Here is a 26,805-nt window from a genome sequence, read left to right as displayed (position 1 = left end):
CCGCCCCTCCAGCCCAGGGGTGTCCACCAGAGGGGGGTACCTACCTGTCGGTCCGCTCCCACGGTCCGGAGATCCCCGGGGGTTGGAGGCCCTGCTGCTGCTCCGGGGTGGCAGGAGGAGGATCTGCAGGCTGGATTCGGCGGAGGAGGAGCCCCCCACCCTCCTCCTCCTCCTCCTCCTCCTGCCGCGATGTCCCGGGGATGGCCTCCGGGGGGGGCCCCCGGGGTGCGGGGCTTGCTTCCGGGGCAGACTCCGGCTGCAGGGCCTGCTGGGGCTCGTCAGCCGAGGTGTCAAGGGTGGCCGGAGGGGAGGAGGTGTGCCGGGAGCCCAGGATGTCCCTGAGCTCCCTGTAAAAGGGGCAAGTGACGGGGGCGGCCCCAGATCGGCTGGCCGCATCCCGGGCCCGGGCATAACCCTGCCGCAGCTCCTTCACCTAACTCCTCACATGATCCGGAGTGCGGGCAGGGTGACCCCGGGCAGCCAGGCCATCGGCCAGCCGAGCGAACGCATCCGCGTTCCGCCTCTTGCTCCCCATTACCTGGAGCACCTCCTCCTCGCTCCAGAGCCCCAGCAGGTCCCGCAGCTCGGCCTCCGTCCAGGAGGGGCCCCGCTGCCGCTTCCCAGACTGGGTGGCCCTCTGGCTGGGCTGGCTGCCCTGGCTCCCCTTGGGGGGTGTCCCCTGGGGGCGCTGGGGGGGCTGCTGGCTCGCCATCGCCGCTGGCTGGGTGGCTGATGGCTGTGCAGGCTGCCCGCGTGTGCAGGCTGCAGCCTGCATGTTGCCTCAGCTTCCTGCAGAGTCAGGGAGGGGGAGGGGACCTTTAAGGGGCCGCTCCACGCGGCCACCAGTGAGCTGAGGGGCTGGAGAAAGCGTCTCTCAACCCCCCAGCTGATGGCCGCCATGGAGGACCCAGCAATTTCGACGTTGCGGGACGCGGATCGTCTACACTGTCCCTACTTCGACGTTGAACGTCGAAGTAGGGCGCTATTCCTATCTCCTCATGGGGTTAGCGACTTCGACGTCTCGCCGCCTAACGTCGAAGTTAACTTCGAAATAGCGCCCAATGTGTGTAGCCGCGACGGGCGCTATTTCGAAGTTAGTGCCGCTACTTCGAAGTAGCGTGCACGTGTAGACACAGCTCAGGAGTGCTATTTCACTGGAATGCTTTACCCAGAGAGGTGGTGGAATCTTCATCCCTACAGGGTTTCAAGTCCTGGCTTGACAAAGTCCTAGCTGGGATGATTTAGTTAGAGTTGATCCTGGTTCAGGCAGGGGGCTGGACCAGATGACCTTCTAAGGTCACTTCCAGCCCTAGGATTCTATGACTTTATTTAGTAAAGTAGACGTTGAACCTCTCTAATCTGGACGTCTCTTATCTGGCAACATCCGTAATCTGGTATGATTTTAGTTAATCAGATGACCACTTATCATGGATGTGGCCAAATTTCCCACAGTCCCATCAAGTTTGTTTACATCCCCCGGTCCTGGCTCTCAGTGTTCTGTGCTGTTATTTAGCTGTAATTTACCCGTATATATCTTCTAAGAGCCCAGTAAGCAGTGCAAGTGTTGATAACACTGCTAGATAATATTGACCTTCCAGGGCCTGGCAAATTCTCTCGCCCGGCACCAGTCAGGTCCCTAGGGTGCTGGACAAGACTAGTACAGCCTGTAATATAAATAGCTTAAAGACAATTGCTGGAGGCAAGCTCCTCGTGTGGATGTGGATGAGGGATGTTCTTTGGAGAAGTCTGATTTCATGTGTTGGCTATCTTCTAAAAAGGGGTGAATATTCTCCCTCTGACATAATGACCCTTAACTGCGTGTGCTTATACTATTTTTAAAACCCCAACTCTGAGTGCCAACTGGCCAGTGGCCACAGACAAAGCCAGCTTCTGCCACTGCCATCTGCTCACCACTAACAATAAACACCTTCCTCCCTGTTACTGACCAAGAAACCACAGCAAACTAGATGCACCAAATCATCATCAAACGCATCAAATCCAAAATAAACCTCTGAAATGTGTTTAAATGTGATGCTGTTTGGAAGCTATGATTCCATTCCAGTGCTCTTAGCCATGGGGGGAGCATGCTCCTTCCCCATAATTTTCTTCCTTGAATGACCTTACAGAGGTAGGAGTCAGCTTTTCCCCAGGCACACAGGTAGAGGTGGCTAGCAACAAGGGGTCGGTAAATAAATAGCAGTGCAACTGCCCGCTTTCCTGTGGTTTTATGCACATATATCATACTCTATAAACTCTTCCCATGTGCCTCCAAGAATATAAAACGCTATCGCTTGTTTTAGTTCTCTTACTTTCCTGTGAACCATTTTGCTACTCCATAATACAGCTGTGCATGAGTATTACAGATACATACTCAGGTAACACCATGCTTCTGAAGGGTGAGCTGTGTGCACAGTGGGCTAAATTCTGCACCATCATTTCAGTGGAAATCAGCAGAGGCTGCTTCTGCACTCGCCCCCTCCTGTTGGAGGTGCCATGGTAATGAGGCAAGTTGAAGCAGGCTAATGAGGTGCTAACGTGCATATTCAGCACCTCATTAGCATAATAGCAGCCACGTGAATTTCGAAGTGCAGACTTTGAATTGCAGCCCGACACTATTGATGGGGGGCAGCTTTGAAATAAGCGCCCCACTTCGACATTCCCTTACTCCCATCTAGTTCTGGGGGAGTAAGGGAATGTCAAAGTGGGGTGCTTATTTCAAAGCTGCCCCCACCTACAGTGTCGATCTGCAATTCAAAGACTGCACTTTGAAAGTCGTGCCGTGGCCGTTATGCTAATGAGGCACTGAATATGCATGTTAGTGCCTAATTAGTCTTCTTCGAATTGCCTCATTACCATGCCCCTCCAAGGGGAGGGGGAGAGTGTAGAAGCAGCCAGAGTTACTCTGCATTTAAATTTATACCAGTGCAACAGCAGAATTTATGCTGCAGTCTCTGTGCAGGCCCGTCACTACAGCTTCTAACACTCCTGCGAAGGATGGACGTATTTGAGAGATGGTGAGCGCAGGCACAGAGAGAATAAAACAAATTGAAGTTAATAGGATCTTCCCACTGACCTTTTGAGATCGGGCCCTATGTAACACGCCCAAGGTTGTGCAGTGAGTCTGAGGCACATCCAGGAGCAAACCCTACCTCTCCTGAGTAGCAATCCAGAGTCTCTTCCACTGGACTCCCTTTGTACCCGCATAACTAGATCTTTAGAAGCTGAGATAACTGTGTCGTTCAATTGTTTGAAAACATGTTTTGCATCAGTTTCATTTTTGCATTCTCTTTTCTATGAAAGGGATCTAACCCGTCTCTTTCCGACACCCAAATAACACTGCATCCTTCACAACAGCTGCAGACTTTTCATAGGGGAGAGTCTTTTAAGTTGCATAGAGGCACAGTAATTGTACTGCAATATGATGCCTTCTCAAAGGAATACACATGATCTTCTCTAATCACAGTCTAGACAACACCAATTCTTTTCCTCTCAGGAAAGGCTCTGGAAAATCATTGGTTTACACACCCTGTAAGAACTACCACACTGCCTTATTATACCATTTTCTCTTAGCTTGTATCTACCGCTGGGAGTTGTCCTGCCTCTCACAGGAATAGATTAGACATTAGAAAGAAACTTCCCCAGTGGACAGTACAACGCTGGTGTTTTCTTATGTCAACTTCTGATGTAAGTGGCTCTGGTCACTGTCAAAGACAGGTTATTGGATTAGATGGAGCTCAGGTGTGATCCCCATGATAACGCCTGTCTCTGTGAGTAGCATGGGCCAGCTAATGGAGCTGGATGAATACTGTGGAAAAGCATTCCTGAGCATTTTTTTGAAGTAAACTGGCAAATGTCATTTAATAGGAGCTGAGCCTTTTCTCATTTTCATGAACATTTGTGTGAGTGTTTTGTTTTGCTTTACTTTCCAAGAGCGCTCCTGAGAAGGAAATTCTCAAGGATAGTGTTTTCACCTAGGACCAAGCGTTCACAATAGCCACCTCATCTCTCCTTCCACCTATATGTAAAGTTTTAGACCACCATTTAGGAATCTAAAACATTCCTGGGTTAGGTAGCTGACTAAAAGCATCCTGTGAGTAACTCGAGGACAGAGATAAAAGAAAGAGTTCCTCGAGAATACAGATGCTAACATTGAGTCTCATGGAATACTCTTCACACAATCATTAATAAACACATTTGTGAAATTTAGTCACTGCTTGCTGATAATTCACCACCAGAAAGATAGGAAAGATAGAACCACCACACAAGAATTTAGGACCTGTTTTGGAGAAGAATCCCACGAGAAATGCAGGAGAAAAATGTTGATAAACAGAATGTAATTCCTGCTAGTTGAAAACTGGCCATTACCCATTATGCTTACGTATGGTGCATTGTATTACACATGTTTGCAATTTCATCACAGGCAAAACAAGAGGCTGAGGAGCTAAGAGCAATGACTAACTTGTTAACGAATGCATTGCACAAGTTAGCTTCGGGGGAAATGCAGTACAAATAACATTCATGCTTAGCCCAAACATGTATGTGAGTCTTTGCCAAACACAGTAAACTTTCCATGTTCCAAATCCTGCCAGAGCCTCCAGTGAATTGTGGCCAACAATACCAGTTCCCAGATCAGGAGGAGGAGGAGGGGTATCTCCCTGATCTTTGGGACTTCCCTCCTTTCTCTACACAGGGCCATCAGAACTTTGTAAACCCCTTGCCACCAGGGAGTGTGCTCAAATCTTTTTGATTAAGCGGCTGGCATCTACAAGGCAGAAGAAAAAGGAGGGGGGTGAGGGAAAGATGTGGGAAAACAGAGAGGGGAGAGTGCAAAGAAGAGGAATGGGAGGAGTTTAAGAGAAAAGAAGGCTTAGACAGAAAATAAAGATAAGCTAGATGTCAGAGGATGCCACAGAGAAGGTGTGGCAGCTGGAGGCAAAGCTATCATCTCTTTGTTTTAATAACTGCAAGTGGTACCTAGCTGTGTGCCACTGTGGATGTTTAATGGTGGGACCCTGGCTGCAAGCCATCTGTTCCAGCCTGGGTTATTTTATTTTTTTTTTGGGGGGGGAGTTTTTTGCTAAGGTTCCTCTTTGGGTCAAGCCACCCTTTGACTCTGGGTAATTACAGAGATTTCTCTGAGCGTGCGACAGTGTGCTACAGTGAGTGGAGCTGCTCATGCTGTCTGCTGTGGTCAAACATTTCCTGTTGTTTTATTTATACTCCAGGAGGGTCTGTAAAAACATGCATTTGCATCTGTGCCACTTAGGAAAGCAAGCAGGGTTGTGGCGGGCACAGGCCTTGGCAATGCCTTTGTGCAGGGCTTAAACAGTGAGGAGAGATGAAGGGGCCAAGCAAGTAATGGAGGAAAAGGAAGATGGGGGCTAACAGCAGAGAGTCCCATAAGCAGGGCTTAGGGAGGCACCATTTCCTTCCCAACTTAAAAATTAACCAAGAGCTCTCCCACCCTCTTGGCTAGAGCAAGGACTGCTGCCATTCTGCTTCAGTCTCTAATTTCTGGTGGGAGGGAGAGATCATAGTAAAACAATAAGTTTAGCTCTGACTGAGCTAAAGGGGAATCTCAGGCTTTAAGGTGGCTGCAGGACAGCCCTGGTGTCGATCAGTGTATCTGAATAACCTAACAACGTCCCTGGAATGGTGAGTCCTCTGCCCAGACACAGCTGGACAACCACAATCTCCAACTTGCAAGGGCAGAGTAAATTTCACCAGGCATCATAATGCTGCGGCGGGGCTGTCAGGTTATAATCTCCTCCTCCTGGGACTCCCACAAGCTACAACATTCTTCCCAGGCAGAGTGGTACTCCATGAAATTACTTCCCACCTTTGGAAGAAATTTTGCAGATGCTTCCAATCTGGTCATTAAAACCGCATGATTTTAGCCCTCAGTGTAAGCAAAGGGGAAACTCATCCACACTGCTAGGAAAGAGTTCTTGGAAGGTAATTGCTGCTCATTACCATTTTCGGTACTTACAAACAGTGTTCCCCGTAAGCTGAGTGCTTGGGCAGCTGCCTGGGAGAGATTCAGATGCCGCCCTCGTGATTGGCAGAGCACCCGCAGCTGGCAGCATGTGTTTCTGCTGATGGTGCACATCCACATATGGCTGGTGCACATAACAAAATTTATTCTGCACATGGATGGAAAAAATTGGAGGGCACCTATCTTACAAAGGAGGTGTGTGCCACTTGAGAGTCTTAGCTGCCCACACTATAGCAGATGAACCATCTCCTGAAATCAGAGCTTGCTTTACACAGAGGGCCACATAATTTAACAGTGATGTGTTAACATAATTACAGTAAACCCTTGAGATACCTGCAACCAAGTTACACGTGTCTCAGGTTAACGCAGTTGCCGCCCCTGACAGAAGCAGGAAACCCCTCCTGTCAGGGCAGCAGCCTGACTCTTGCTGCCCCTGACAGGAGTAGGGAACCTGCTGCCAAGCCTGAGTCTTGGCCACCGCCCCTGACAGGAGCAGTGGCCTGGTCCCTGGCATGGCAGGGAGCTGGGAACCAGAGAGGCAACCTGGCTCCCAGTTCCACTCAACTTGCAGAGCCAGGAAACTGATCTGGCCAGTTTCCTACTCCAAGGAGTGGAGAGGAGCTGGGAGCCAGGTTGCCCCAGGTTCCCAGCTTCGTGCCACACCAGAGGTGGAGAAACCGCTCCTCAGGGGTTTAACTGTACTTGACATAAAGCTACAGTAAAGTTGCAGAGTGAGCTACCACAAAAGATTGTCTAGCCCTGTGAATGAGCTCTGGCCCCACTCTGCTGTCTCAGCTCGGCACACAGAAACTGGTTTAATGGCCACAAGTTACCCCTCTCCTCAGATTTGCTTTCATTCCCAACTTCCGTAACAAAACATAAACCTCAGCCAATGTTTTCCTGATCTTGGCTTGTTCCCAGAGAGCTTCCTTACAAGAGCTCTCTGTTCTAATGCCCTCTTCTCATCAAAACACTTTTATAACCAGTATTGGCACTAATCAGCCCCACCTGGTCTGCTTTACCACGAGTTGGTGAAATATTTCTTCATCTTTCCATAGCAGCCTAAATTCTGATATCCTGGCACATATTCCTTAGAGAAAGATGACATGTTGATTACACTACTGGATGGGGTTGCAGGAAATCTGGGGTGGGGGCTATTTTTGGTTCTGCCACAGATTTCCTGTGTGACCTTGAGCAAAGCACTTAATCTGGTTCCTCTTCGTAAAATAGGGGGCGAGGATATATCTTTTGTCTATCTTATCTAGCTAGATTGTGTACACTTTGGAGAAGGGACTATTTTTTTCTCCCATTTTCAGACCCAAAAAATTATTCCAAATGGAGGTGTGAATCCTTCTGGAAATCTAAGACTTAGTCTGCAGGTCACAGGGTGAAAACCACAGCTCTGGGTGCTTCTGAAATATAAACAGCAATAATAACAGCATGGGTTTTGTACATCAATTGAAAAGAAAATATAAGGCAGACTAAAACAGGCAAGTCAAAGCCAAATATTCACTCTGTGTTTAAAAAGCCACCCCACTAAAAGTGTGATGCAGGAAAGACAAAGCACATGGCTTCGATCTAAAGTGAAATTAAAATCCCTGTGGCTGAAAGAATTCAATGGACAGTAAACTCTTTCATATCCCACATTCTATTATCTGGAACTCTCAAATAACTGACATTTTAACCCTAAGTAAATTTTAGTTACATTTTCCATAAGTACAGGATAGTGAAAGTAAATACAAATAAATACAGCAAGTACCGTATAAGTTTACAGTGTACAGTACTACTGTGGCTGGTAAATAAAGTACTCTGCTTACATTGTTTGTTTCGTAATATCTAATCTTGTTTTTCTTTAGTGTTATGCATTGCTAGGTGTACTGCTGTATTACTCAGAATATTTGAATATCTGGCAACCTCCCAATCCCGGGGCTGCTGGATATGAAAGTACACTGTAGTTATTAGCGTTTTAGGAATCCCAAAACAGGACTGAAAAAAAAAGCATGTGCAAGTGTCCAAAGCACTGCCTGAATGAAAATGGAGCCATTAGTCTGGCAAGGCACCAAGCTGGTAAGTGCTGAAACCATCCTAGCTAAACTGCTGATCACAGGGAGTTGTTTGTAAGAGTGGTCTGTAATTGCCAACGCTCCAGGGAAATATGCCGAAGCAAGTGAATGCAGTCCCCCACCACACAGCTAAAGTGCCAAGCGCTCCCTAAATGTATCTGGAGACCTAATCATGTGCTATGCATCACCCTGACCCATGCTACAGCTGTGGTGTGGTGAGGCACCCCCTGCACACAAGGGCTAGAGAGGCTGAAGGGGCAGACAGGCCGATTAACTGCCCAGCCCGCACCTGAAGGAGACAGGGCACAGGCCACTAAATGGAAATTGGCTCAGCTAGGCAGGAACAAGAGAGGCCTAAATAGAGCCTAGGAGCTCTGTGAAGCAAGGGACTTCAAGGAAGTAGTCTACATAACAGTAACTCCCTGGGAGTTGAGGGCCAGAGGCTGACAAACTCAGGAGGGATCAGCCCGATAAGAAGGAAGCCCAGGGAAAGAGCAGCAAGGGGTGGGACTGTACAAATCTTGTTTGTTATCAGGTTCTTGGGCTGGAATCTAGTGTAGCAAGAGTGGGCCTGTGTCCCCCTATCAGCCACTGGGAAGTAGCACAAAGTGTTGGAGGTACCGGCTGGTCCACAGGGACATTGATTCCCATAAGGGGAGGACCTTACTAGCTGGACTGAAAGGTCAAGCCATGAATGAGAAGCTGTAGCTCCAGGAGTCAGAGGGGACACAGGTGAAAGAGATGATGGACAGAGATGTTGTCCGAGGAGGGTGCGGTGCATGGCGAGAGAAAATCCTTACAGCTACCAAGAGGAGGAGCAGGCACCTTGTGGCGCCTAGACATGGACAAGAACAGCATCAGTATGCCTTATACACACCAGTAAGAGACAAGTCCCTGCTGTGTTACACAGCCAAATGCCTCACTGATACACAACAGTGTTATAGCTCAGTCTCCTGAGCCGTGGTTATATTTGTGACTGAGGTGCTGCTGCTGTAGCTGCTCTATCCATTGCAAATAGTTTTCAAGGAGAAGCCCTCTGTTAAAACCATGCTGCAGATATCCTAAAGTCGGAATCCACCCATCGGAATCCACCAAAACTCAATAGTTCCCCATCTGCACGAGGACATGGCTTTGTCACAAGTGTGTGACCAGGACCGAATCGTATTTTAACCCTATTACCTCCGTCATGTCTGATTCTGGTCTCACTGACTCTGGAGGCGACTCGGAGCAGCTCCTTTGGCATCAGCCATCTCTCTCTGGTTTCACCCTGACGTAACCAAGATGACAGTGTAGCCTTTACCTCATCAGAACAGAGGTTAAGCTTGGTCAGACAGGGGGGACTGAATCAGGTTGTAGTACAGTTGGGTGATGATGTTAAAACGTTATGTTCCAGGTCAGTAACTGTTTGTACACCAGCCTGAAGAGGAGAATCTAGAAACCTTTTTGGAGAGAGAAAGAGCTAGTTTAAGTGACAGAATATAAGCTCACCCACAATGTCACAATTTGTAACCCAGTTTGTAATGCAACCAGCAGGGAGCGCTTGTAAGGTGACGGACGTCTGCATTGCACATGGCTAATGCTCTGTTGGTAGCTCGCCTGGACAGCTAAGAATGCTTCTCCCCTGCCAGAGGCCTAGGCTGGTTCATTGTTGTCGTCCTGCCGCTAGTACAGTACACCAGTGTTTTGCTGTGTGGGGAGGACACCCTGACTGCATACGTGTAACTGGTTTGGCCTGTTCTCCTCACCCCCCGAGCTGACGGTGTGGTAGAATGTCCCAGAGTACATTGCCCCACAGGCTGCCACGCTGTGTACATGTCCTATGGGCACTCTACCCGCGGCCAACGCCCCGGGAGTGGGCTGCCTGGACTTTCCCAGAACTAAGAGACACAAACATGGCTGGGGCAGCGTGTCAGGTGGGGATATGCCAACACAATTGTGATGGCAGAAAAACTGCTGAATGGACACAAACTGTGACCTTTTCCTGATATCCAGCTACTGTTCCCCTGTCTGGGCAGGAGACCATAGTTATGATTGCAGCATGAATGGTCCTTGAAGGATGCTTGCACATATTACCCAGAGACTCCGTCCCTGAAAGTGGTGCCTCTGGGAACACCATATTAGATCCTGCTTAGAAAAACCCAGTTCTGAACATGCAATCTCCCCACAGCACCGAAATGAACAGAACTGGGCCTTCCTCTGTAGCCCTCAGTGAGATTCACTGTGCTATGTATGTAGGCTCTGGCCTATTTATACCTGGCCCTGCAGATTTCCAAGACCAGCATCTGATGAAGTGAGTCTGTGCTCACGAAAGCTCATGCTCAAAACTTTTCTGTTAGTCTACAAGGTGCCACAGGACCCTTCGTTGCTGTTACAGATCCAGACTAACACGGCCGCCCCTCCAATACTAGTGCTATGTAGCAGCGCCTACACCACTTACACAGAGAAAGAAAGAGTTTCCTCCTCAGCCTTAGGTGAGAGCCAGCTGGCTTTTAGTTCAAACTGTAGAGGCTCCTGCCCTAAGTCCAGAGGTCTCAGGTTCAGCCGCACATCCGTGTTTGTACCCAGATTCCTGTGGGCCACTACCTTTTATCTCATGCATTCTTTCATTTTAACCAGCCTCTTTCATCCCTGCAGTTCAGCTTAAAATACCAGTCAGAGGACTCCTTTGGATTGTTCTATGGTGCAGGCAAGGAGCATCTGTCCAGGCAAGCTTCAGTCTCCACCGGGTCAGGTGCTGTGTATCTGTAACTAGCTGCCCATGAGTTCCCTGGGTGTTGGGGGCATTTGAAACTGCTTAGGGAAGGTCTGGGCACTTCAAAATACTGTGTCCCTAAGTGACACAAAGGACCAGAGGCACCAGCTGCCTTTGGACCCGCGGTTTTGTGGTTGGAAGGAGAAGAATGGTTAAAGCCCCTGTCCGCAGACTAGACCGGGTTTGTCATTCGCATCATGTGGCTGTTTAAATTGCCCTGTACTCACAGCCCAATATCTGGGGAAGGTGGGAGAGGAGGAGCAGCGGCAACAGCTGAGTGAATGTGACTTCCAACTGTCCTGGGAGAGTGACGTTATTGATGCTGCACTGGGCTGAAAGCTGTGATGCACTGTTGGCCAGCAGACAGCAATTTGCAGCATGCAGCCAAGCAGGGTTCTGTTACACACATTGTCTAAATGAAGCCCAGTTTCCTCTTACCAATCCCATTTTACTGTCTGAGAGGTACTTTGTATGTTTTTACTATTACAGAAGCAAGGTCTGGACACTAAAAAAATTCTGCTGTGATGAAATCTTGGGCTGCTCATTGGTGCAAGTGGTCTGCCACAGCGAGTTATTCATAGATACTCCAGGCACCCAGGAAGATTTCCCCCAGTGTTTCTAAGAGGGCTACAGCAACAGCAAAAACCATCCCCACAATCCTGATGGGAGAAATGAGAATCTGCTTCTGCAGAACCCTGACGGAAAGCAAAATTGCTTCTGTTTGCACAACAGCCCTTGCCAGCTTGCTTCTTATCTCCCGTCCTCTTACATTGGCTTCAATAACCTCCAGGAGTCACTCCATGTTTACACGGGTGTCCATGAGACCAGCATATGGCTCAGATGGTGCCCGTGACAAGAGAAGATATTTAGCTCTTGCTTCACTGAAAAATGACCACATGGCTCAAGGTGTATAAAGCCGGGGGAGGCTCCCCCAGTTATTTTTTCAAGTGAAGTCAGCGCTCGAGAAAGGGGCTGGCTTGATAGCAATGTTCCCTCTAATTTTGTCCATCCATGAGCAGAATAAATTTCATGCGTGCTGACGCATGCGTGGATGTGCAGCACCAGTAGAAGCACACCACCAGCTGTGGGCAGCTGTGGTTGTTCTGCTAATCAGCTGGGCAGCATTAGAACCTCTTGTGGGTTGCTGCCCAAGTGCCCAGCTTACAGGGAACACAGGTAGACAGCACAGGAGACTGAAACCCTCTGTTTATCCTGTGGCAAAGGATAAGCCACACAGCAGTGCAAACTTCCTCCCATCACCTTGCAAACAGGCCTCCACCGTTAGCTGGGAGGGTGAAAGGGAGAGCTGGCTTCCGTGGGATGCTTCATCCTTGGTCTCCTTGGACAGGATGCCAGATGGTGGTCCCTCTCCCCTGGGAATTAGATAGGTCACTAATGCTAACCCATTGCACACCAGTCAACACCATCATGGGCGCATACAGACTGGTGTCAGAGGCAAAATGCTGCACTATGACAGCTGTACTAAGACCACACCCTTCGTTAAGCAAACTGCTGTGCAGAGTGAACACGGAAAGTCTGCCCCAGGTACTGGGGACTCTTTCATTTTAAAACCAAACTTTGTTGGGCAACTGATTTGCTCACCCCATGGTAGCAATGTAGAGCAGGTTTCAGCACATGTCCATTACTGATTCTCCTCAGCCCTCCCAGCACAGCCCAGAAATGCAGCTAAGTTCTAGAAAGTTCACATGAGACCAAAGGTCCAGAATTTCATTCTATCCCTGGTCCTTAGCTGGCCAGTCCATTGATGCAGGAATCAGCAAATGCACTAGACGTCCTTGTGTAGAGTAAGGATGAGAGTGGGGCTCCCTCAGCCCTATAACATAGTTGTGTTTCCACAACATTGGTTGTGTTCACAATTACACACCTGAACATTGCTGTACCTTGATGTAGGACTGCCAGCTTTCCTGGCCAGACACCAAGCCATGAACGACGTCTGATCAGGAAAGTTGGCGGCCTTACTTTGCCACCTTATGTAAGTAAATTTTCTCAGCCTCCAGTCACTGTTACAACACAGCCAGCTGGAACAGGGTTGGACACGACTACTGCTGAAGAACTCTTTTTGGGAGAGGGGTTCTCAGTCCACCTGCCCCACAATTCAAGCGAAACAGCAATATTTGTCCTACTGTGAGAAAGAAAGTCGCTTTTCAGAGATCTTCTGCTGCCCAAATTTGTGACAAGAGAGCCGTATATCGGTAAAATCAAGTCAAGGGGGCCCCATTCCCCACTCTTTAGCAAAGGGTTGTGACGGGTCTACAGGGCCTTGTACATCTCCACTGTCCTGTCCCAGGCTAGCCCTTCACACCATTCCCGCCGCCCCTTTGATTAGAGACAGGGTGCTGGAGGTCTGACTGTACCACATTGTTTGAAGCTGTTTCCATCATATCCAAGGTCTAGTTTGGTTCCATGGCTCTCAGCCCTTCCCCCGCCACTGTACACATTGTTCCAATGCCAGGGATTAGAGATGGCTTGGCCTCGGTCTGAACTTTCTCAAAGATCCAGGCTGTTCCGAGGCAGGGGCTAGAGCTGGCAGGGCTTTAGCTCTCGTGGGGGTGGGTATGTTATAAATAACGTAGCTGAGCCCTGACAGAGGTCAGATGCCAACTCAAATGCAGTTCCAGGGGCAGCTGGGACCTAGCCTGTTGGACCCAGCCCATCTTCTCTCCCCAGCCCTCAGGGTTTCCCCAGCAAGTCCAGATCACTCATCCTTCCACGCCACTACTCAGGCTTTTGAAAACATCCTTCCATCCAGGGAGCCTTGGGAACTGCTGTTCAAACTTACTGAGCTCTGCGCCGGTGAACAGCTCACATCACCACCCCACCCACTTCATCCCATTCTCCGTGGCATAACACCTGGCCAAGCCCGGGGGCTGTTTGGCAAAGCTGTCACGCTTACAGAGTAAAGCTCTCTGAGTCACTCCCTCTCCCCCCACCTAACCCCAATTCAGTAAGAGGGGGTGTTCTGTGGGAGTGAACATCCAGCCCTTCGCCCTGCTGTAGGAATGCCAGGTTGCCTGGGGATGTTCTAGCACAGCCCGCATAGTGGCAGGGCGGGTGGGGTTCAGTGGTTCACAGCCAATTGACATCGGAGGAATCTGGTACATAAAGCACGGCACACTTTTGTTTCCCAGCTGGGAGGAACAGATTACTTACAAAGACACCACTCCTGGTCACAAGGTAAAATTAAATAAAACAGTCGATGCAGCTGCTCTGCTTGTAAAGCTGCAGCGGACGTCCATTTCCTCTCCAGAAGAGAAAAACATGGACCCAGAGAGCCAGATTGCAGCCTGTGGAACAGCCCCGGTGCATTGCTGCACGAAGCAGCTTTAACAAAGGAGTTGAGGGCCACAATGTGGGGGAATCTCTGGCTGGCAAAGCACATATGCATCTCTACAAAATGCTGTTGCTAGGCATCCAGTCTCCAAACATAACACCCTGTCAAAAAGGGGCTCTGGCAGCCAAGTCCGACTGGCCACCCACAGTGAGGTGGGTGGGCTCCGTGCCTGGTGGCTCCTATGAAGCAGGTGGCATTGGGGCTGGCCTTTGGGGCGAGCTGTGCAGGTCCCCGCCCAGGGAGACCAGCCAAAAAGAGGTGCTGCGAGCAAGATTTGGAATCCCCCCGACCTGCTGAGAGTACCTCTGGCTCAGCCCATTCCTGAGCATCACCCCAAATCAAAATGGCTCCTCTGACAGCACTCTCAAGCCCAGCATGGGACCGCATTCAAAAATCTCTGCCAACTCCAGGGATGTAGCAGGAGGGCATTAGGCACAGACTGAGCAACTAGCAGCACGTATCTGAACGAGAACAACCTGCCAGGCTGCAAAGACGCCACAGAGTGTGTCTGCCTGTTACTAATTATTTTTACTGGGGTTTTTTAAAACTCAAGATGAGTCAGAAAAAGAGAGCGAAGAAAGTCCTTTGTTGTTGTGGAAGCAGAAGGCTGGCTTCTGCGGGTGTGTGTGATACACTACTGTCACAGTACGACAATGGAAAAACTGACTGCTGAGCCAACCAAACCCCCATAAATCCCTAATGAGATCTCCTCTGGCCCACATTTCCGACAAGTCAGTGCCTGTATTACATACAAAACAGCACTCCATACCGAAGAATCTCTCCTCCAGGAAGTCTCAGCACAGCTGAGCTGAATATGCAGCCCTTATGAAGAGATCCTTTTAAGAGTCCATTGTGGCAACTTAAAGATGACAATCTGCCAGGAAGGCAATGAGATCCCATCCCCCACTCTTTTCCCCTCCATAAATACAAAGAGCAGATGGCTCAAATGAACAGATATCATTATTAATTACAATATTGTTACACAAACAGAGCACGCCTAGCGATGTGTCAGATCCACGTTCACATGGGACGAGAACAAAGTCTTTTTCTTTGCCAGGTAATTCTGCCTCCTCGTTTAATCTGATCGGAATAGATGGGTGCCAAGCAACTGACCCATATGTACATATATTTAAACAGAGCTAGTGAAGTTACTGTGAAAGAACCCTGTCTTAGCAAGTTTTCCTGGCCTCCTGCCAGCCTCTGTGTGTTGGGCAAGTGACCCTACCCAGTCCAGGGTTGCATCAGTCACCCCAGCTCCCAGGATGTCCGGGCATAGTAGCTGACAGCCAAGCAAGATGCAGCAAACTGGCTTTCTGAAACTGACATTCCAAAGAGTGTTACAACACCCCAGCTGATTTTCATTGGCTGTGTTTATTTCCTTCTCCATTCAGGAAGACCACACAGAGTTTGAAAAGACGTTTCTTCTGGCAGAACAAAGGGCTCTTCTCTGAGGCCTGATGTTCCTCTTCTCACATGAGTTTCATGCTAGAGTTAACTCCACTCAGGACCTTGGTGTTGCTCCTGACTCTTACCAGGCTCCATAGCAGTGGCATCAAGCCCGCAGCTGCCAGTATTTAGGAAAAACTATTTCTAGGGGCAGTTCTCCAAATAAGCTTCCTCCAGTGCAGCAGGACTGGGAGGCAGGGCGGGTTCAGCTACTGTGCCCAGTAGGAGGCAGCTGGTGACTCATTGCTCCTCTCCCAGTCCCTGTTCGGCAGCCAGCAGAGGGATCATCTGAAGCAGAGAGAATGGAGAGCCAACCTTTTGCCAGCTTTTTCCTCACTCAGCATTGTGGCCCCTAGTGCTGCTACACTCTGGATGCTAGCTGGGGCAGTCAGCAGCAGGGACCTGTATTTCAAACCCAGGCTGGTACTGCCTAGAACAAGGGCCATTGGCTGCAATGACAGACTGTGAGTCAAATTCTGCTCTTGGAAGCAACTCCATCAGCTTCCACAGCTACAGAACTGAAGGGGGAGAAGGAAGTGGTGCCTCCAGGCAAATGCATTCGGGGACTAGGGGAGGTGGCAGTGGCTTACAACAGGTAGGGAAACCCGACAAAAATATTGCATTGCTTCTGGCATTCAGCTGCTTCCACCCTGAATCACTGTTTGGAATGCACTGACAGGAGCATGCCCATTACTCCAACCCCTCAACAAATTCACTTCCCCTCTGGGCAGCTCATCTTCCTCTTTCTCCTTCGCTGTTTCACACTGCTGGTCACAACAGCACCCAATCATCAGAGCTGCTGCTGGACCTCATGGGGCTCTGAGCTGCGCCCCCACCCCAGCTCCACCTCTTGTTTAAGATATTTGAAGAGGAGACTGAGTGTAGAACTGCTGCAGTTTCAAAATCACTGCACTGTTAACCTGTCTGCAGCAAGGCACATCCAGGCTCTGACTGTGCTAGCAAAGCAAGGGAGGAATGGTCAAAATCAAACAGGGCTTCTCATCTGCAAGGGCCCCATATTTCCAACATGCCCTTGGGTCTATCTGTCCTAGGATGAGCACACACAGGTTTGTGAGCTGGCCAAACCCATGTAGTTTGCTCAAGCCAGAGAGTGATTATTTGGCTGCCACAAATCATATGACTTTGTTCTTAGAGTTACATTTTAACTGAGGACGTTTAACAAGTATGACTTATGGGCTTCTAAAATTGGCAGCAGAAAAATGAGCTGAGGAAGTCATGGAAAAAACCCACAAGCGAGGCCATTCCATGTTAGGCACAATTTCTGGGCTCTTTTTTCCAATCTTCTGGGTGTTTTTATTTTTTTTTTCGGAGGTGGAAAATATTTTCCAGCTCCACCAGCCTGGCCTCCCTGAGTCCGTATTTATGCCAAGTTTATAAAAAGCCTCTGCAGACAGGGTTGAATGAGAGGATTACATGGCTGTCCCTCTTCCAGCAGGTGCGCTAGTTCACACAGTCCCAAAAAGCGAGGTTGATTGCTTTCTTTAACCTCCCTGACTGTGTCACTGCAGCTCTCACTATGAAAACAAATAGTGTGTGTGTGTGTGTGTGTGTGTGTAGCCAGCAGTGCCCACACTTCTATCACAGGTACTAGGCTAGCCTCATCTGACCGCTGCACCCAGCTGGCCCACCTCATGGCCATGTAGACCCAATGCTTTAGAAGTTCTAATGGCACAGGCTTCCAGGATGGGGTCTTCTCATTGAACTTGGGTCGGCACAGTGCAGCTAAGTATCGCGCTTAAGTCCCACCTCCTATTTAGTTGGGCATTTTCTACTCTCAGTGGAGTTCAGCTCGGGCGCTCTGGGGGTGCTAGATTTTAATAATGCAAGGGTCCATTATAATCAATGAATGTGACTTCCTGCACAGCACAGCCCCTCCAAGTTCAACCAGGCACGTGGGCAGTGGAAGGATCACCTTGCATCTAAGCACTGGCTTGTCATCACCATAATGAGCCTGATACACTAAGATAGGCCTGAAATTTTTGACAGCTTTCGGAGGGCTGGGTGTGTATGAGTGGAGCGGGGTGGAGGGGGGAGAAGAAAACCTAAAGCCCCAAAACCAAATGGGAAGTGAAATGGCAGATCGTGCATTAGATTGCTGTACCCTGCTGGTTTTTTGCAGTTGAGTATCTTGGAATAACAGTGCTGAGAGTGACAGTGTTACATCAGGAATATCGGTCAAGACAATCTTTCCTGGCAATTCTTTGAGAAAAGCTTTTCTCACCGCTAATTGCTCCCAGGAGGCTGCTGCCTTTTCTCTGGTTTTAGAAGCAGAGTGATTAAGAAAGATAGTTTTTAAATCTCTGCACCCTGCTGCGGGACAAAGGACCGGGAGGGAGGGGGAGCCCAACAGCTGTAATGTTCTATGAAATGATTTTGTGCTGTCCTCTTGATGGGGTGGTGGGTGGACTCCTCAGTTTGGGTGAGATAAATGCAGAAAAAGCGAGAATTTTACAGGAAAAACGACTCCAGCTATGGGAGTGTCATATTGCCACCTAGTGGCAGTGGCTCCAGGAGAGCAGCTGAACCCTGCCTCTGCAAGCTCAAGCTCGGCGCTGGGAATGAGGATGGCGGGGCCAAAGCTGAGTGGCGCTGTGGCCGTGTGCCAGGTTGCCATGCCCAGAGTGATGCAGGCCCAGCTGAGCTGCTGCTGTTGCAGGGCAGCCTCGCTTTCCAACTACCCCTCCCCAACAGCATGTTTATCTAGAGACCCACAGCTCACCTACAACCCAGGGAAGGACCTGCCACTTGGAAGATGCTGCCGCCTTCGTTTAATAGTGCAGACCTGATGAGTTCTGTGTGAACATCCCCGGCTTCCCTGGCTGCCAAAACAGAGACAAACAAGAAGCTGGGTGTTGTTGGCCTGGCCACATTCCAGATCAGCAGCTCGGGGTGGGGAGAGCTTGAAAAGAGAAATGAAAAAAAAGTGAAGGGGGATGAAAACAGAAGCCCCTGGTGCCAACACCTTTGAATAAAGGTTTAGTGGGAAACCCGAAAGCCACCGTTAGTGATTCGAGACCCAGGGACGTAACAAACGCAGACCAATAAGGTCCAAGCAGGAGCAGCTGTCACTGATTTTATTAAAAATCTGCTGCCCAGGGTGGCCAACATTGATCTGCAAAAGGGTTCTCACCAGGCACTGTAATGAAAGATGTTATCGGGCCTGCTGAAAAGAATTCTGGGGGCAGTGCAGCAGAGGGGCCACTTCTGCAGAGATGCCCAGCCAATGAGATCTTGGAAGCAGTCAATACGCAGGAAGAAATTAACTGTACAGGAGCCAATTGTTTTTTTCTGCACACCATCTTATGATCTAGGATAAGGATAAGGTAATAAATTCCACTTACATAACACCTTGTGTCCAAGGATCTTAATGCATTTTAGCCTCCAGGGTGAATTATTATGCTCATTTATAGATGGAGAAACTAAGCCACACAGTGAGTTATCTAGGCCTATGCAATGAGTCATTTCATAGCACTGAAGGACAGAAGGGACCGTTAAATGATCTAGCCTGACCTCCTGCATATCACAAACAATTAACTTTCATTCAGTTATCCCTGTGCTGTCTGAGCCATTTGTTCTCAATCAGGGGTTTGTCAACTCAGCTAGACAATCATCAAGCAACACAAAAAAGCATTAGCAGAGTCTGTACAAACCAAAATATCATCCTTGTTTCCATTGCTTCCTATAGTGTACACTGATGTGAGAACAATGATTGTATTCCAACTGATTTATTTTACTGTGATACAGTGAAAATGAGAAAGTAAATGGTTTTCAGTAACAGAGGTTGAGCCCCAGTGGTCTAGCAGCCCAGAAGCTGTTCCTTGACACGCACACCTATCTTCTTTCAGTCTTAATTTGAAGGCATCAAGAGAATCCACCTCTTCCAACAGCCAATCACCTGGGAAGGTACTTACACACTGTAATCAAACCACCTTGATCTTTATAATAAACCAACCAGATGGAGCTCATTAAGTGTCTCACCAGGATACTTTGTCTCCTGCCTCTGAATCATTCATGTGGCTCTTCTCTGCACCATCTCAAAAGTGTAGCAAGAAGATCTGTGCTCTAGGCTACTATTGGCCCCACTGCTGCCATGTTCTCACTCCTCTTCCTCCCTGCTTCCCTATTTATGCAGCCATAGATCACATTAGCCACTGTTAGCGAGAGTTCATGTTGAGTTGCTTGTCCTTTGTGACCCCAACTCCCATTTGGAGTCCCTTCTTTCCTGGATACAGCCCCCATTCTGTAGGGCTGGCCGGCTTGCTTTGTTCCTAAATGTGCACCTCTGCATTTGGCTATTGGTAAAGTGCTTCTTTTTTTTAATGGGCCAGCTGAGTGGTCCAGATCACTCTGCATAACTGCCCAGTCCTCACCACAGTGCGTCAATTGGCCGATCTTTGTGCCAACCATCAATTTCAACAGCAGTGACTTTTAGGTTTATTTCCAGATCAGGGAGGCCCATGTTGAATAGTGTCAGACCTAGCACCACTCCCCATGGAATACTCCCAGCAGCACCCCCCATTTGATGTTCTCCTCTACTGACAACTACTTTTTGAGAGCTGTAAGGAAGCCAGTTCTCAGTCCATGTAACCTGAGCTTAGTTTGTATTGTATCATGTTAATTTTACAATCAGAATGGCTGAGCTGAGAATAGCAGCCAGGACTCAGAATTGGCTGCTCCAACCACTAAACCCTCAGGGGTTTAGGAGTTTTGGAATGCTGCATTATTTTTGCAGAAATGTTGCTTAGCAGGGAGGGCAGATCAATGGAATATAAGGATTGCTGTAAACCAGTGCAATGCTCTGTCTGTTGTTTTGGGAGTTGGGTGCCTAGTTCCTCCTAAACTCTATGCCAACTTTACTTGTCTATGCAATGGGTCTCCCAATTTACAGGGCTACTGTGGAGCCTAATATGCAATGCTTTATAGACACGTTGGTGTGTCTGTAGGAGGAAAGGTGTTATCAAATTGCAAAATACAGTTAGATGTTTTTGAAAGCCCGCTGGTTATAAAAATTATGTACACAGTGTTGCAATCATAAGGCTGCTTATAAACTTTTCTCCACTGTACTCCTGAAGTTTTAGACCAGGGTAATTGTGATTTTATTGCATCTCATAGTATTTGATGTTCAACAGAAAGGCCCAGCTCCTGAGGACAAGGGATTCCAGGTGAATCAGTTTTTTAAGCAAGATTCTGGGCTTCTTGCTTGTGTAGAAAATCCAGGAGCTATGTCTTGAGCGCCCCCTACACACTCCGCTAAGGAAAGGGAACCTGATGGTTATTGGACAAAAAGTCAAGATTTTTAAGCCAACCTCATGACTCATTAAGGCCCCTTTTTTTTATTTTAATTTTATTTTTTTTATATTTGGGGCAGCTCCACTCTGCCCTCTCTCTCTCACCCCCACCAATATCAACAACAGCCATCAGGATAAAACTGCAGCAGCTGCCAACAGGCAGGCCTTAGAGCAGGAGTGGGTAAACTATTGCCTGTGGCTAAATCCTGCTGTCAGGCATTTTAATTCAACCCTCGAGCTCTGGCTGGGGAGCAGGATCTGGGGGCTTGCTCTGCTCCATACATGCTAGGGCTCTGCTCAGTTCACAGAAGCAGCAGCATATTCCCCTTGCTGTCATCTACGCAGAGAGGCAGCCAGAGGGTTGCGTATACTACCCCTGCAGTTCCCATTGACTGGGAACCATGGCCAACAGGAGCGGCAGGGCAGCGCAGAGAGCTGCCTGCCTGTGGCTCTGTGTAGGAGCCAGCTGGAAGGGGGACACTTCACCTGCCATTGTTTTACGTGTGTGTCGCTTTAGTAATATGGGCAGGAAAAAGACTAGATGGATGGAAACCGGGGGAATCAGGCAGCTCTGCATGTGGGCCACAGCAAACAAAACATCTTATGGGCCATACGTAGAACCTTGACGGGCCGCGCGTGGCCTGCAGGCCAGAGGTTGCCCACCACTGCTCCAGGAGCTTCTAGAGGGGGTAAGCACAGACTGCACTTCTGAGGAGCCCCCATCAGTCTCTAGGTGCCTTCTTCTTCCAAAACCTTCACTCCTAGCTTAGAGCCCCTTCCTACACCCTGAACTCCTCATCCCCAGCCCCAACCCAGAGTCTGCACTGCCCCCAGACAGAGCCCTCACCTCCAACCTTGTGAGCATCCATGGGCCTCCTTACAATTTTCACACTTTGATGTGGTTCTTGGGTCCAAAGGTTTGCCAGTCCTGCTTTAGAGGGTTGATCCATATCTTACAGCAATGGAAGCCACCAAACAATGGCCCCATTCCCTGTATAATCACATCCCTTCCTGTGTTACTAGCCCATGCTCCTGTTCCTGATGCCACCAGCAGTGCATGACTGCAGCAGTTCCGAAGTGACTCAGGCTGAGGACTTGCAGCTGTAAACTCTTGGGGGCAGGAAGGTTATGCCAATTGGCTTTTTAAAGGGCCATGCTCAGCTGTGGTGAGAAGTTTTTAAATAGTTGAGAGTACTGGCTGCAAAACCAGTTGAAAGCAAATGGAATGTAAATCAGTTGCTGACCCCTACTGGTTATGTAATTTGACTGCATCACTTGTCTCCATCTGGGAGCGAAAACACTAGTTTTTGTATTGCCTAGCACATACCCAACACTGAGAGCAAACAGGAACAAAGGAGAGAGCTAGGAATGGGGGCTGAGGGAGAGAGAGCAGTGCTGCTTTTCTTTGCTGTATAGGAAGACTTCTTTCACCTTTGGCTGAGGCGTTGAGAATGCTGACGGCAATAGCTTACACGAACAAACAGTCTCAGCGAGGTAGCAGGGTTAGTCTGTTATGGATGCCTGGTCTCTAGAGAGCTTTAAGTGTTTGGTCTCTGTCAGTAGGATCAGAGCAGATCCAACTGCATCAAAGGGCTTGAGTGTAAACAATGGATCTTGTGATGTGTCTGGCTAGAAGCTGGAGGCACGTAGGTAAGTGTAGCAGTCAGTGGGTTTCCAGTAGAGAGTGATGTTAATGTGTCCATCAGTGATTTGTACTGTGGTATCCAGGAAATGTATTTCTCATGTGGAATAGTCAAGGCTGAGATTGATGGGGGGGTGCAGGTTGTTGAAGTCTCTGTGGAATTCTTCAAAGGTCTCTACTGTGGGTCCAAATGATAAAGATGTCATAGATGTAGCATAAGGAAGGGAGGGGCAATAGGGGATGGGAGCTGGGGAAACATTGTTCTAAGTCCACTATGGCAACAAACAATGAGAGCACCCCAGCAGGGCAGCGGGGGGCAAAGGTAAATTTGAGTCTCAAAGGAACCATGCTGAGGTGCGGCGAGGAGTTGAGTAGTCAGTTGGACATGTTAGAGGAGAGCTGCTTTCCTTACAGCCATGGCTGCTTATGATTCCCTTTTCTCCACTTCTAGCGCTAAACTGCCCACTGCTTTAGAATTAGTGGATATGTACAAAAATTCTGTAGATTTTAAAACAGCAAGAAGTCCTGTGGCACCTTATAGACTAACAGATGTTTTGGAGCACAAGCTTTCATGGGCAAAGACCCACTTCATCAGATGCACGCGTCATGAGTCATGCATCCGATGAAGCAGGTGTTTGTCCACAAAACCTTATGCTCCAAAGTATCTGTTAGTCTATAAGGTGTCACAGGACTTCTCGTTGCTTTTGAAGATACAGACTAACACGGCTACCTCTCTGTAGATTTAGCCACCTCAGGCGAAAAGCTCAGTCCTTCCAAGGAACACCATCAAATACAGCAAAAGCTGCAAACCACACAGTGCTGGAGCGCCTGCAAACAACTTGATTTTTACACAGGCAAATGCTGCCTTTACAACCCCCTTTTTTTCTTGCTGAGCTCGTTTCCTATTCACGAGTTTAGTGCTTCTGTGGAGAAACCACCTCCAAACCTGAAGCAGAGGTAACGTTCCTTCACTTTTCAGTCTTTCGTCATGGCCGAGACTGGGTGCCAGTATAGTGGGAGATTTTGGAAGTTCACAGCTACCAACTGAAAATTAGTCCAGTGCCACCCACTCATTTCATACCGGTCCCTGAACTAGACTGGCCTGAGGGCTAAGAACTTGTTGGCATTAGCAGTTCAGTTTGGATTTAACCAGCCACTGCGCCATCTAATGCCACACTTTCGCACATGCCCCGTACAGCACCTCTGCTCCTCCCCACTTTCATCTGCAAACATGGGGAAAGAGGAGCTGTTGTGCTCTAACCGCCTCTGATCTAAGCAACACTTTTGTTGTGCCAGGAAAACACATGAAAATGTAGATGAACCCAAGGACTGAAAAGCCAACACTACACCCCATCAAAATTAAACTCCGCACTGACTCCAGTAAGAGATGTGTGTGTCTCCTATGGTATTGCCCTCATCTACACAAGTCCATCCTGTTGGATAGACACATGCAACACTAGCACAAATTGGTGTCAGGGTGTACTATTGTGTTGTGCTGTAGCACACATGTGGGTTTTAAACACAGGATTTTTGCAATGTAAGTCATTGTATCACTCATACAAATGTACATTAGGCTCCCTCTCAGAGCTAGTCAAGCACGTGGGTGTTAGCTGGAGGCTGACAAAAATAAGCCAGCATTTCACACCCCGTGGTGGCAGCCTGTGTAGTGGGCACTGCACCCTCAGACTGGGAAAAGTTCTGTGAGCCCGGTGCTGCTTCCTGCTGCCATACTCCAGAGCCAAAAGCCATCTTCCCAGGCTCCAGCAATACCCTGCTGGCCCCAGCTTCTGTGGCCACCTGCAGCCTGAGCCTCATGTCCGTTTGACAGGCATGGGAAAAACAGAAGAGCCACAAGTCCAGGAAATATTAAGGCACAAAGTGAAGAGGTACAATCGATAATAGCAGCCGAAAAGAGGAAGGCGAGATGCCGTAAAAGAGAGAGCTATGAATGGGGCCACGGGGGAGCACCCATTTACCACACAATTGGAGGGTGGGGAGGGCAGAGATAGGAGCTCTCCCAAAAATCATGTTGAGAACTAGCGATATGGCTTAATGCCAAAGAGCTAACATGGATTCTCCTTTCGCCCCCAGCAGCAGAGACGTATGCACAGGCAGTCAGCAGATGGGGCCAGATTTCCTTATAGTCAGGGTTTTAAGGCAGGAGTGGAAAGACTGAAAGCATAGACTTACTGTTCATGAAAGATGCCAAATGGTCCAGCAAAACAATTGCCTGTAAAATCTGCAATTGGAGGAAACATAAATCAACCCCCGAGAGCAGGTGGGGAAGTGGAAAATTACAGGATTTATGTCATATATATAGGGTATAATCTTCACTAGTGCCTCCATCCCAGGAAGAGTCACTAGGACAAAGGTACTTAGAGTGTTACTTCCCCCTTGTCTGGCCCCTGTGACATGGAGGAGGGCCCCACTTAGTGCAACAGGTCAGGAATTGTCTTTCGCATGTAACTGAGGTGACAAACTAGTAGTTCTCTGGGGCTCCCTGCACCCTTCTTCTGACATGGCAAATTCTGCTGCTCAGAGAGGAATTATGACTGCGGTTCTTGCAGCAAGTCCATCTCTCTTGGGAGGACTAGGTTGATTTGGTGCCAACTGCTGGAAATTTTAGAAAAAGAGCAATATCTTCCTTAGCTCACAGCCTGGACCAAGACATGCACAGACTGGTAGGCCACTCCCTGTGGAACAGCTACAATATTCTGGCAGAGGAAGGCTCTCCAACTAACCCAAGTCTCCTGTAGAGAGCAACGTTCCACTCGAGGAACCTGTGCTGTCAGTCTGGAAGTCACAACCAAATCCATAAGCCATTTCAGACTGGGTGAAAAAAGACCACAGGTTAAGTTGGACAAGCCTAAGGAAGTGCAGAAAATTGGAAACTAACCCCCAAGATCCCACTGTGGTGAAACCTTTGAGGTGGAGGGGAACTTTCTCCAGCTCAATGATGCAGTAGCCAGAGCTGACTAGCATATACCCTCACCAACTGAATACATGTGGTCACCTCTCAATAGAGTTCCTTGAAATTTAGCTTTAATTGATGTTATACTCTCATTTAAGGCTAATGTACTGTATAGGGTCCTCTTGACACTAATCATATCAGAGCCCCTTCCCATATGCATCCCAGGCGTTGCAAAAGGAGTCTTCCAGGTGCCTAAGTATACACATTAAATTGGAGATGGCTGGTCTGTTAGACACAGGGACCAAGGATGCTCTATCACACATAGGGAAGTCATGTTCTTCCAGCTCTCACTGTGGAAAGCTAGTGTTTGCTCAGGTAATCCTAGATTTAGCCTTCTTACTGAAGAACCATAAGCTTGATAGTGGAGATGACAGAGGCCTTCTACATAGGCCTGCAGCCTTTTTCTTTCTGGGAGCCAGTGGAACTGGTCTTGTAGATGCTGTTATGTGATCGACAAACAGAAAATGGAAAGTAAGAGCTTCTTGGCTTGTAAGGTCCAGGCTCCATCTGCACTAAATAGTCTACTGGTCCATCTGCACTAAGGTAATCTATTACCCAGTAGCGCAGGGCCTGGTCAGTTAGATGGGGAAGCACGTAATTGACCGGGTCCTGTACTACTGGGCAGTAAACTACCTCAACCCTTGTGGAGCAAGGCAGGCAATAACCTGGAGATGGGTAATAAGTAGCCCACTGGCCAGATGCTTTAATTTACCTGTGTCTATAGGTACAGCCGCCCACAGCTTCCATTGGTCCCAGTTTGCTGTTCCTGGCTAAGGGGAGCTGCAGGAAGTGGTGGCCCCTATGGCACCCTTGAAAATGCAGGGTGGGGGTGACAGCCCCTAACAGCTCTGGACTGTTCTCTGGTCCTGCACAGTCCCTTTTTCACAAGCAATGAACGAAAACCAAAATCTGTTTAAACACAACTGTGTGAGCTCTTCCCCTGCACTGAATGTCAAACTGTTTATAGATGTATTGAGCTTTTGCTAACTGAGCTTATGGATATTATCTTACTTATTCATTTTGTTCGTTACTTACGCCAACAACTGAATTAGTCTGTTTGCCAATAACTGGCAGTGACTATTCTAGTCTTCCAAACCCTACAAGTGTGACTGAAGTGCTGTCCATCCTAGCATAATGGATTCCAACTTCTAAATACTCTCACGTCCTTGCAGCTTGTTCAGGACTCCATCTCAAACTGTGTCACTCCTGCAGCACCCACAGTTAGCCACATTTTCAACAAGAACAGTTATGCATCTGTACAGATATTGCATCTTA

General features: G+C 48.5%; 1 protein-coding gene across 1 annotated transcript in view; it reads left to right on the top strand.

Moving 5' to 3' along the window:
* LOC142010678 (uncharacterized) overlaps window positions 1–24,384 on the top strand; it is a 120,863-nt gene extending 96,479 nt beyond the window's left edge. Inside the window, exon 6 of the mRNA XM_074989103.1 lies at window positions 24,296–24,384. Within this exon, the coding sequence (XP_074845204.1) occupies window positions 24,296–24,384 (89 nt within the window). The remainder of the gene's footprint in view (window positions 1–24,295) is intronic.
* Window positions 24,385–26,805: the final 2,421 nt, after the last annotated feature.

Source organism: Carettochelys insculpta, chromosome 3, assembly GCF_033958435.1.
Source record: "Carettochelys insculpta isolate YL-2023 chromosome 3, ASM3395843v1, whole genome shotgun sequence".
Taxonomy (NCBI): Eukaryota; Metazoa; Chordata; order Testudines; family Carettochelyidae; genus Carettochelys; species Carettochelys insculpta.
Note: the sequence above shows the minus strand (reverse complement) of the source record. Positions and strands in the feature narration are given on the sequence as shown.